We start from the raw sequence: 13,679 nt of genomic DNA, 5'->3' as shown, positions 1-13,679 counted from the left end.
TTCTTGCACTAGTTACTATTATAAAGATTTAAACATCAAATGTGTTTCTTGGGTTTCTCAAACAGGTCGAGACAAGTGGGTTTATGTTTAGTTGCATAACCAACTCTACTTCCTCTACTAGAAGCATTGATTGTTATAGCCTTTGTGGTGACCATCCCAGCTCCTCAGGCTCTAGAACAAACACAACTTCATGTGCAAGTTTGCCTGAAGCACGGACACAAGAGAATCCCACATCTGATATGCTAGTGGATTCATTTGGGAGGCTCCATACATACCTGTGCCTTGAGAGCAGCTGCAGTTTCAGCTCCAACATTAACTGTGTCTTCAACTACGTAGAGGAAAAAACATGCTAAAATTAAACCATTTGAAAGAAAAAGGAAAGGTAAATACCCACTACTGTAGCGGGTAATAGTTCTAACACGCTACAGTGTTAGTTCTAACACTCTACAGTGTTAATTCTAACACTCTACATTGTTAGTTCTAACACGCTACAGTGTTAGTTCTAACACGCTACAATGTTAGTTCTATTCTAATCTGCACAGTGTTAGTTCTATTCTGTAGCGTGTTAGTTCTAACATGCTACAGTGTTAGTTCTATTCTGTAGCGTGTTAGTTCTAACATGCTACAGTGTTAGTTCTATTCTGTAGCGTGTTAGTTCTAACATGCTACAGTGTTAGTTCTATTCTGTAGCGTGTTAGTTCTATTCTGCACAGTGTTAGTTCTATTCTGTAGCGTGTTAGTTCTATTCTGCACAGTGTTAGTTCTATTCTGTAGCGTGTTAGATCTATTTTATACCGCATTAGTTCTTATTTTAACCATATTAGTTCTAATTTTATCTAATTTATACCACGTTAGTTCTAATTTATGAAAGTTGGAATGTTAAGGTCACTTGATGAATAATAATTTATAAATTAGACCTTTTTCCTTGTGTCTGCAGCCCCTTCATTTTCATTTTTCTTGGGCATCATCCACTCTTTTCTCTTGGTCATCCTCCTCCGGCCTACCATACTATAGGGTTTAAAAGTGGCAGGCGCAGCGGCGAACTCCGGCGTAGTCGAGGGCTAGACGGGGAGCGACGGCGAGCTACCGCGACGAGGTCGGGCGGAGGAGAGGAGGGGAGGCGGCGGCGAACTCGGGGGAGGCTTGGGAGCCTGGGCGGAGGTGGCGACGGCGAGGAGGACGAGGGCCAGAGCGACGAGCTTGAGAAAACCATTGTTTTTAAAGAGAGAGGGGGGAGAGAGAGAGAGAGAGAGAGAGAGAGAGAGAGAGAGAGAGAGAGAGAGAGAGAACTGGGTTTGAAGGATTGAGAAGAAGGGATAAGGTTATTTTGGGGATTTTAACTTAGCTGGCATCTAATAATTGTTAAAAATGGGCTGCAGCACAAAATGTCACACTTCAAGGGGCTGAACCACATGGGGGAAACTAGGAGGGGCTGCAGCACATGAAGTTTCTGTTTTTGGGGCCTGGACACATTTTTCCCTTATTTCTTTTGTGGCCATGATTTATTTATTTATTTATTTTTTTGCCCCCTTTTTCGGGCTGTTTGGTTGGCAAATAAATCAAGGAAAATCTTTTCTATTATTGAGATTCAAACATATGGTAGATCTCAAATAAGTCTTACATTCTCCAACAGCAGAAAATCTTTTCTATTATTGAGAAATAAAAAGCACAGAAAGAGAAGAGTCGAGAGAATTACGGTCAAAAGAGATCCTTGAAAAATGGTAGATCTCAAATTATCTCTCTTGAATATAGTACACTTAACAATGAACAAATAAACGGACGTGTAATTCCCTGAAACAATAAAAAAAAATCTTCCTCTCCTGTGCTAGAGCGCTCATACACTCAAAATATACATACAGAATCCGAATATACACACAATCAAAAATTGAAACCTCCCGATTACTGCTTTAATTATGCTGCTCCCCTGTTTTTATCTTTATTTTCCTTTTCTTTTTCTTTTATCACTCATTGTCAGCTATGAAATTGGGCTTCTCACCATGACAAAGGTACTCATCACATTGAGAACCAGCTCCCCAGCCTCTTCGGATTCGAAATATGTCTTCAGTAAATGTTGAACCCGGTGCTCCAATAAACACATTTGACATTGCACAGATTGTTTTATCCAGCATGGCCTCAACCTTTGGGCATAAAAACGAAAAGAAGAATAAGATGCATGTTTCTAATATCAAAAAGTTAATTGTATAAAGGATAAATTTCACAAAAACTACCATGAAGTATTAAGAATTCTGTAGACGCTACCATGAGCTATTTCCATTAGAAGAAATTACCAACACTTTTTTTGTTTCTAAACTACCATGAAGAGGTCATTAGTGAAAGTTAGCACATGATGAACCTGTGAGCTTTTTTGGACAATTTTGCTCGTTGGTAAATAATTTCGTGATATATAGTTCATGATTTCATAAGTTATAACCCACGATTTTTTGACTATTTTAATTGTTTCATTATGTAGGCTAAAATTTAGTACTTCATAAGATACAACCCAACATTTTTTACCAATTTTAGTGGTCTCAACACGTTTCCATTTTAATTTCACAAATGCCAAAATTCACAATTTCATGAGCTATAGCTCATGATTTTTGATCATTTTAAGTGGTGTCAACATATAAGCAAATAATTTTCCGGAGGCCAATTTCACAATTTCATAAGCCATAACCCACGATTTTTGGCCATTTTAGTGGTTTCGACTAGTTGGCAAATAATTTCCATGAAGCCAAAATTTTAGATTTCATGATCTATAACCTACGATTTTTTACTATTTTTAATGTTTTAACCTAAGGCAAATATTTTCTCAAAAGCCAAAATTCATGATTTACATGAGTTATAACACACGATTTCTAGCCATTTTTAGTGGTTTCGACCTATTGCCAAATAATTTCCTTAAAGCTAAAAATTCTAAATTTCATGAATTATAATCCACAATTTTTAGATATTTCTAGTGGTTTCAACCCGTTGGCAAATAATTTCCTAAAGTCTAAACCTCGATTTTTGGCTAGTTTTAGTGGTTTCGACCCATTGGTAAATAATTTTCTGAAGGTCAAAATTCATGATTTTATAAGCCATAACCCACGATTTTTTGCCAATTTTACTTATTTCCAGTCATACGTAAATATTTCCCAAAAGCAAAATTTCAGAATTCATGAGTTATAACCAATTATTTTTTACCATTTTTAGTGATTTCGATTTGTTGGCAAATAATTTCTCTATGGCCAAAATTTATGATTTCATGAACTATAACCAATGATATTTGGTCATTTTTAGTGGTTTAGACTCATAAGCAAATAATATCCCAAAGCTAAATTTCCCGATTTAATGAGACAACCTGTAAGTTTTTGCCATATTTTGTGGATTCAACCTATTGGTAAATAATTTCGTAAACTATAATTCATGATTTCATGCGCTATAACCCATGATTTTTTAGTCACTTTTAATGGTTTTGACATGTTAGGAAATAATTTTTTGGAAGCCAAAATTTACGATTTTATGAGCTATGACTGACGTTTTTTTATCATTTAATGGTTTCTACTAGTTTCCAACTAATTTCATGGAGGCCAATATTTATAATTTTATGAACTATAACCAATGATATTTTACTATTTGTAAAGGTTTTAACATGTAGGTAAATAATTTCTCAAAGACAAAAAAATTACGATTTCATGAGCTATAACACACTATTTTTAGTCATTTTAATGGTTTCGACCAGTTAGCAAATAATTTCCTCATAGCCAAAATTCACGATTACATTAGCTATAATTCACTATTTTTTGTCTTTTTAGTAGTTTCAACCCATTGACAAATAATTTCATGAAGGCCAATATTATGGTTTCATGAGCTACAACCCACGATTTATGGTCATGGTTTAAGGTCTCGACTCTTTGGCAAATATATTCAAGGTGGCCAAAATCCACAATTTCATAAACTGTAACCCTTATATTTTGGGTTTTTAGTGGTTTTGACCAATAGGAAAATAATTTCTGAGAGGGTGAACTTCACGGTTTCAAGAGCTATATAACCTATAATTTTTTACCTTTTTAGTAAATGGAGGTAGGGGTGTCCATTTGGGCCCATGGCCTGGGCCCGGCCCGATGTTCGACCCGGCTCGGGCCCGGGATAGGCCAGGAAAACCTGAGTTGGTCGGGCTTTGGGCCCGGGCCCTCTTGNTATATATATATATATATTATCTATATTTTTCATATATATTTTATATATTTTTATATGTAATTATATTATGATATGGTCATTATATATATACACACACTCTCTCTCTCTCTCTCTTAGCAAGGTATAGATACTATGATAGGCAAAATGGCCAGATTGGTATAATTTCTTAAGGTTTGATGACAAGTTGGTATATTTTTTTTAAGTTTTATCAGATTGGTATAAAATTTTAACTCCGGCGCCATATTGACCTTAAGTTTGGCCGGAGTTACTATTCCGACCAGTGTTGATGGGATTTTTTGCATAAAACTCCATTACAAAAAACTTATCCTGCTCCTAACCCTCTCCCCCCTCTCCCTCCTCCTCCTCCTCCTCCTCTTCCTCCTCATCCTGCTCCCAAACATTCGCGACTACTCCAATTGGCGAACTGCTCGAATTAAAACCCAACTTCGGTGATGGGCAGATGTATAAAGGGTCATCGAGGGATATCGATTTGGGCAACGGGTAAGCGGGTAGAGGTGACCTGAAGAAAGTCCCGACGAGGTCGATCTGGGCCTGAATCTGGGTCAAATCTCCAGCGGTCTCTATGGGGGTGGCCTGAATCTGGGTCAAATCTCCAGCGGTCTCTATGGGGGTTTTGAGATCTGGGCTCGGGAAGCCCGAGAACGAGGCGAGGCCATCGGAGTCCGAGGTGTTGAAGGGGAACGGGGAGTTGTTGTTGAGGACAGCACCATTAGCGGAGACGATGAGCTCTTGGTGTTGGAACTGGATAAGGAGGGACCAAGCTTTGAGCTCGGCGTGGCTGTTGTTTTGGACGGTGACCGTGACTTTGAAGGAGTTGGGCTGGGCTTTGGGGTCCTTGAGAAGAGGATGAATTTGCTTGCGATCGGTGATGGAGTAGGATAACTCGATGCCGTTGCAGACCGGGGGGTTCTGGAGGCTGGGATTGGGTTGATATGAAGAAGAGAGCGAGGAAGAGGAGAGAGGAAGAGGATGAGGAGGAAGAGGGGGTTAGGAACAGGATAAGTTTTTTATAAGAGATTTTTATGCAAAAAATTCCATCAACACTGGCCGGAACAGTAACTCCGGCCAAACTTAAGGCCAATATGACGCCGGAGTTGAAAATTTATACCAATCTGACAAAACTTAAAAAAAAATATACCAACTTGTCACCAAGCCTCAAGAAATTATACCAATCTGGCCATTTTGCCTATTATGATATAAGAATATAAATATATATAATGTAGTTATAAGTATACTTATATGCGTATATTATAGAATTACAGTTATATAAGTGCATAAATATAATTATATATAAGTATATTGAATCTAGTATATATAAAAGTATATCATATAAATAAACTGTATAATTGTACTTAAATAAGCATAATGTAAGTATGTAAGAAATACATATATAATATATATTTATGTGATTCTCTCTCTCTCTCTTAAGTTATAACTTATAAGTGTATATAATATATTTACATATAATATTATATATATATATATATATATATATATATATATATATATAACGTTATAATCTATTAGTTCTATGTAACATTATAATTATAATATGTTAATCATATATACTGTTACAAATATATTAATTACAATAGATTATATTATAAATAGTATTTAATATATTAATAATATGCTTAAGTTATAACTTATAAGTATATACAATATATTTACATATAATATATGTATATATAATATATAGTTGTATATATACATATATACTCTTAACATGGTATAGATACTAAGATATAAGAATATAAATATATAATGTAGTTATAAGTATACTTATATGTGTATATTATAGAATTACAGTTATATAAGTATATATAAGTGCATAAGTATAATTATATATAAGTATATTGCATCTAGTATATATAAAAGTATATCGTATAAGTAAATTGTATAATTGTACTTAAATAAGCATAATGTAATTTTTATTCATTAGGGATATATTCATCTATTGTGATGCGACGAATTCCAAAATAAATTCATAATTGTAGATGATTAACTGATTATTAATAAAAAATTTATTTTTATCATTTTAATTTCTATGATTTTTTGTATTTGTAAATTATATAATTACAAGTGATTAATAATATGATTGTTTTATCAAAATTTTATTTAACTTTTTGCTATGTATTCTTGAAAACAAAAAAATTAAAAAAAGAATAAAAAAGAAAAAACCGGGCCAACTTGGTACCCGGCCCGCTCAGACACGAGCCCGACCCAGGCCAATCGGGTCTGGGCCCCAGTTTTGCTTGGCCCGGGCCCAAAATTCACGGCTTCATGAGTTGTAAGTTGTAACACATAATTTTTGATCATTTTTAATAGTTTAAACATGTTGGCAAAAGTTTTTCTGAATGCCAAAATTCATGATTTTTTTAGCTATAACCCATAATTTTTTGGCCTTTTTTTAGTTTCGACCAGTCAACAAATAATTTCCCGAATGTCAAGATTCATGATTTCATGAGCTAACCCACAATCTTTGACTATTTTTAGTTGTTTCGAAATGTAGACAAATATTTCCCAAAAGTAAAATTTCTTGACTTAATGAGATATAACCCATGATTTTTTACCATTTTTATTGCTTTCATCCTCTAAGCAAATAATTTCTTGAGGCCAAAACTCATGATTTCATGATCTGTTAATGATTTTTTGCCATTTTTAGAGGTTTTGACTCATAGGCGAATAATATCTCGAAGACCAAATTTTCCAATTTCATGAACCCTAACCCAAGAGTTTTTACCATATTAATTCATTAATTCATTATTTCATGGACTATAATCCACAATTTTTTTCAATGTTTAATAACTTTGACATGTAGGAAAATATTTTCCTTGAGACCAAAATTCACGTTTTCATGAATTATAATCCATGATTATTGACAATTTTTAGTGATTTCGACCAGTAGGCAAATGATTTACCCAACGCTAAAATTCGTGACTTGATAAGCTATAACCAATGATTTCTACCCATTTATAGTGGTTTCTACCTATTTCCAAATAATTTTGCAAATGCCACAATTCGCAATTTAATGATCTATAACCCATGATTCTTTTTTACTATTTTTAGTGTTTTCAACTTATATGCAAGTAATTTCTCAAAGGCCAAAATTTACGATTTGACGAGCAATAATCCACGATTTGTAACAATTCGTAATTGTTTCGATTCAAAGGTAAATATCTTCCAAAAGTTAACATTCACTACTTCATGAGCTATAACCCATGAATTTTGATTGTTTTTAGTGGTTTTGGGCAAATAATTTCCTTGAGGGCAAAATTCCCGATTTCATGTGCTATAACTCACAAGTTTTTTTTCATATTTTGTGGCTTCAACCTGTTGACAAATAATTTTGTGAGCTATAACTCATGATTTCATGAAGTACAACTCATGATTTTTTTGCCATTTTCATGGTTTCGACATGTGGGCAAATAATTTCTCAGAGGCCAAAATTCATAATTTCATGAGCTACCCATGATTTTTGACCATTTTAGTGGTTTCGACCCATCAGAAAATAATTTCCTGAAAACCAAAATTTACAACTTCACAAGCAATAACTTGTGATTTTTCGTCATTTTTAGTGGTTTAGACTAGTGGGCGAAAAACATCCCGAAGGCCAAATTTCCCAATTTTATGAGCTAACCTATGCTTTTTGGTCATTTGTTATGGTTTTGACTTATAGGCAAATAATATATCGGAGGCCAAATTGTTGAATATCTGTCTCCATGATATTATTTTGATGATAACAATTTATACAATGTATGCTATACAAATGCACTAACTTTTATATGCAGATTTCAATATCAAAATATGAACAAGTGCAAGTTGAGTTCAAGGTATTATGAAGTGAAGAAGATGAAGAACATATGAGATAATGTGTTTTACATTTTCTTTACTTAGAATTATTGTACAAGCCTTGATCACTCACACACACACACATAAATATTAGAACACACTAACACAGGCTTAGTGTGTTGGTTAACTATAGAAATCCCCTATGTATACCATTAGAGTTATAGTTAATTATTGAGTATCAAAACATTTAATTCATATTTTTTTTACTCTTAGTAGTCGACTAATTAGAATAGTAGTCAGCTACAAATGTATATGACTTAAATATAAGTTTCTGTCAATTTACAGTATAGTCGACTAATTTGGATAATAGCCGACTATTCAAGTTTATGACAAAAATATAAGTTTCTGTTATTTTACAGTATAGTCGACTAATTGACATTATAGTCGACTACTGAAGGTAAAATTCATTTTTTAAGTTTTTGTCTAATTACAGTATAGTCGACTAATGAACTTTATAGTCGACTACTGAGAAATTTTCTGAATTCACAGAATCTGTTTAAACTCAGTGTAGTCGACTATTCTATCGTGTAGTCGACTACGGATACAGTTTTTCCAAAATTTAAAGTTTGAATTTATGACTGTTTATAGCCCCGTTTTTAAACGTTTTTAAAGTTCAAATAATTGTCTTTTCAAGGGCTATAGATAGGTTATTTGTTCAGAAAAAATACAGAGACTTACATACCCATAAGCTTTGATCTTTATGCATTTTTTCAAGTGAAAAACATTCAGATTTTGAGAAAAAGAAAAGTTTCTAAAATTACCTTTGAACATTATTCAAATACTTATTGTTTAGGCAATATACAGAAGTTAGAATCATTCCTAAGCCACTACTACACTACACTACAAATCAAGGCTTATAGGAATTAAAATTGTTGCTTCAAAAGTTCTCTCGATTTGTGAGAAGTGTTAATCTCTTGGTTTAGAGATTTGTGTGCAAATTGACAAGGTATTTGTCAATTGGTGTTACAATTTGCATGGACTTGTAAATTGATCAGGTTTGCTTTTGATTTTGTAAGTTTATTCAAAATCATAGTGGAAACTCTCAAGCGGGATTTGCTTGGGGACTGGATGTACACCGAGTTGGTGGAACCAATATAAAAATTTGTTTTTGTGTTTGTGAATTTCTGAGATTGCTATTTTTTCTTTGCAATTTATAATCTATTTTGCATAAATTTTAAAAGAATACTATTCACCCCCCTCTAGTGCTCTAGTGTATCTATTTCAGATCCTACACAAATTTCCTGATTGCATAAGCTATAAGCCACGAGTTTTTGCGATATTTTTTGGTTTCAACCAGCTGGCAAAAAAAATTATGAGCTATAATTTATGATTTCATGAGCCAGAATTCATGATTTTTGACCATTTTTAATGATTTTGATATATAGACAAATAATTTCTCGGAGGCCAAAATTCACGATTCCATGAGATATAACCAACTGTTTTTGGCCATTTTTAGTGGTTTGGACCCATAGGCAAGTAATTTTCCAGAAGCCAAAATTCATGAGTCCATGAGCATAATCCATAATTTTTGACCATTTTTAATAGTTCTGACTCATAGACAAATAATATCTCGGAGGCAGAAATTTCTGATTTCATGAGCCATAACTCAAGAATTTTAGCCATATTTTTTGTTTAAACCCGTTCATAAATAATTTTATAAGCTATAATTCATGATTTCATGAGCTATAATCCATAAATTTTTGATCATTTGCAATGACTACCACTTGCAGGCAAATAATTTCTCGGAGACAAATTTATGATTTCATGACTTATACCCCACGATTATTGGCCATTTTAGTACCCATAGGCAAATAATTTCATGGAATATAAAATTCACGACTTCATAACCTATAACCTATTATTTCTAGCCATTTTAAGTGGCTTCGATCTATTTCCAAAAAAAATCATAATTGCCAATATTAATAATTTCATGAGCTATAACCTATAATTTTTAACCATTTTTAATGGTTTCAACTTTTAGGCAAATAATTTACTGAAGGCCAAAATTCACGATTTGTTGAGATATAACCAATGAATTTTGGTCATTTTTAGTGGTTTTGGCCTATTAACAAATTATATCTAGGAAGCCAAAATTCACGATCCACGAGTTTGGGCCATCATTAATGGTTTTGACCCACTGGTAAATAATTTTTTGAAGGTCAATATTCATGATTTTATGAGCTATAACCCATGATTTATGGTCATAGTTCGTGATTTCCAAGCGGCCAAATTTCACATGAAATTATTTGCCTACGTGAGTTATGACGTACAACTTATTGCCATTTTCAGCGGTTTCGGCCCCTTGAAAAATAAATTTTCGAAGGCCAAAATTAATAATTTTATGAGCTAAACCCATGAGTTTTTACCATTTTTAGTAATTTCTACCTATATGCAAACATTTCTCAAAAGCCAAAATTCAAGATTTCGTAAGCAATAACCCACCATTTTTTATTATTATTAGTGATTTTGATCCGATGACAAATAATTTCACGAAGGCAAAAATTAATGATTTCATGAGCTACGACTCATGATTTTTGGTCATTTTTAGTGGTTTTGACTAGTAGACAAATAATATCCTAAAGGCTAAAATTACTAATTTCATGAGCTATAACCCTCGAACTTTTGCAATATTTTGGTTGTTTCAACATGTTGGCAAATAATTTTATCAACTGTAATTCATGATTTTATGAGCTATAATCAACATGATTTTTGGCCATTTTTAATGTTCCGATAGAGGCAAATAATTTTTTGAATGTCAAAATTCACAATTTCATGAGCTAACCAATGATTTTTGGCTATTTAGTGGTTTCGACTCATAAACAAATAATTCCCCATAAGCAAAAGCTGTAACTCACGTTTTTGGTCATTTTTAGTGATTTTGACCAATAGACAAATGTTTTCGTAGAAACTAAAATTCACGATTGCATGAGTTATAACCCACGATTTTTTGTCATTTCTAATGATTTCAATTTGTAGGCAAATAATATCCCAATGCCAAATTTCCTAATTTCATAAGCTATAATTCATGAATTTTTGCCATATTTTTTTGGTTTTAACTTGTTGGCAAATAATTTTGTGAGCTATAATTCGTGGTTTCATGAGCTATAATCTATAAGATTTATTGGCCATTATTAATGGCTTCCACAAGTAGGCAAATAATTTTTAGGTGCTAAAATTCATGATTTTATGAGCATAACCCACGATTTTTAGTCATTTATAATGATTTCAACTCGTAAGCAAATAGTTTTTTGGAAGCTAAAATTCACAACTTTATAAGCTATATCCCACTATTTCTAGCCATTTTAAGTGGCTCTGACCCGCCTTCTAAAGAATTTCGCAAATGCCAAAATTAATAGTTACATGAGCTATAACCTATGATTTTTTACCAATTCTAGTGGTTTTAACTTATAGGCAAATAATTTCCCGAAGGCAAAAATTCACAATTTTTAAGCTGTAACCAACGATTTTTGGCCATTTTTAGTAGTTTTGACCTATTGGCAAATTGTTTTCTGGAAGCCAAAATTCACAATTTTATGAGCTTAATCAAAAAAATTCGATCATTTTTAGTGGTTTCGACCAGCTGGCAAATAGTTTCTCGAATGCCAATATTCACGATTTCATAAGCTATAACTCATAATTTATTGCAATAGTTTGTGGTTTCAAATTGTTGCTAAATAATATAAAGGAGGCCAAATTTTAGTATTTTATGATATGTAACCCATAACTTTTTGGCATTTTGAGTGGCTACTACCTACAGGCAAATAATTTCCCAGAGGAAAGACTTCATGATTTTATAAGCCATAACCCAAGATTTTTTACCATTTTTAGTGGTTTCGGTCAGTAGGCAAATAATTTCCTAGAAGATAACATTCACAACTTCATAAGCTATAACCTATGATTTTTTGTCATTTTTAGTGCTTTCAACCATGTCTCCAAATAATTTCGCAAATGTCAAAATTCACAATTTCATGTACTATGACCCACAGTTTTTCTTTTTCATTTATAGTGGTTTCGACTCGTAAGAAAATAATATCTCGGGGGCCAAGTTTCTCAATTTTATGTACTATAATCCACAAGTGTTTACTATATTTTTTGATTTTAACCTATTAACAAATAATTTCGTAAACTGTAGTTTATGATTTCATGAGCTATAATCTGCGTGTTTTTGATCATTTTTAATGGTTTCCACGTGTAGGCAAATAATTTCTTTGAGGTTAAAATTCAAGATTTTATGTGTTATAACCCACAAATTTTGGCCATTTTTAGTGGTTTTGTTTTGAAGGCAAATAATTACTCTAAAGCTAAAATTCATTATTTCTGTCCATTTCTAGTGGTCTCAACCCCTTCCAAAATAATTTGGAAAAGGCCTAAATTTACAATTTATGAGCTATAACCCATGATTTTGACAATTTTAGTTGTTTCAAACTATATGCAATTTTATAGAGGCCAAAATTCCAAATTTATGAGCTATAACTCACGATTTTCAGCCATTTTTAGTGGTTTCGACCTAATTAGCAAATAATTTTTGGGAGGCCAAATTTCACGATTTCATGAATTATAATCCATGATTTTTTACCCTTTTTAGTGATTTTGACCCGTTGACAAATACTTTTCCAAAGGCCCGTAGTCGTTATTTTCAGAGCTTTAACCCATGATTGATGGCCATAGTTTGTGATTTCGACCCGTTGGCTAATAATTTCAAGGAGGAAAAAATTCTTGATTTCATGAGCTATAACCCCTAATTTTTTTGACATTTTAAGTGGCTTCGACCTATAGGTAAATAATTTCCTAAAGTGAAAACTTTATGATTTCATGAGCTATAACCCATGATTTTTGACAATTTTTTTATGGTTGGAACCAGATGGCAAATAGTTTCCTAAAATTCATAATTTCTTCACGAGCTATAATACATAATCTTTTGCCATTTTTAACGGTTTCGACATATTGGCAAATAATTTCTGGAAGGATAAAATTCGCGATTTCTTGACCTATACCAACAAATTTTGAGCATTTTCAATGCTTTTAACTTGTAGGCAAATAATTTTTTAGGAGCAAAAATACACATCTTTTTTAGGAGCTATAACAATTAACAATTAACAATCATGCAATTAATTGTTAAGAAAAATAAAAAAACAATTATGATTACCTTTACAATAGAAGAGTTATGCACCATTATGCCGGCGGCGAACAAAAGAAAAAAACAAAAACAAAAAAAGAACGACTGAAGAAAACAAGAAAGAGAGCAAGAAAAGAGTCGGTCTGAAGAAAAAAAAGATCAAAGAAAAAAAAATAGAACTGAAAAAAATACATGCTTGGACGACGACGGCGGAGTCGGCGACGGCGTCAGGCGGGATGTCAGGCGGGGTCGGCGAAGACGGTTGGCAGCTCTGGGTCGGGGAACGAAGAGATGGAGTTCAGCGTTTTTTTTATGAGAAAGAAGCTGGAAACCATAAGGGGAAAAGAGGTAAGAAGCAAATAAGCGGGTCTTCTTACCCGAAACTCGTTTGAAACTTACCACCCAGCTCAAATCGCCCCAGAAACTGAAGCGCGTCAAGGCGATGCGCCTTACGGGCGGCCCAGGAGTTCACGAGACGCGCTCCAGGCACGCGCCCCGCTAGCCTGCATCG

The 13,679-nt window shown here is 33.3% G+C and overlaps 1 protein-coding gene across 1 annotated transcript in view; it reads right to left on the bottom strand.

Moving 5' to 3' along the window:
* The window catches only part of LOC109847941, an 18,669-nt gene continuing 6,687 nt past the window's right edge, over positions 1,698–13,679 (bottom strand). The window contains 1 exon segment of the mRNA XM_020417171.1: positions 1,698–2,138. Within this exon segment, the coding sequence (XP_020272760.1) occupies positions 1,962–2,138 (177 nt within the window). The 3' untranslated portion in view covers positions 1,698–1,961.

The sequence above is a fragment of the Asparagus officinalis genome, chromosome 7 (genome assembly GCF_001876935.1).
Source record: "Asparagus officinalis chromosome 7, Aspof.V1, whole genome shotgun sequence".
Lineage (NCBI taxonomy): Eukaryota > Viridiplantae > Streptophyta > Magnoliopsida > Asparagales > Asparagaceae > Asparagus > Asparagus officinalis.
The sequence above is the reverse complement of the archived record's forward strand: the minus strand, read 5'-3'. Positions and strand labels throughout refer to the sequence as shown.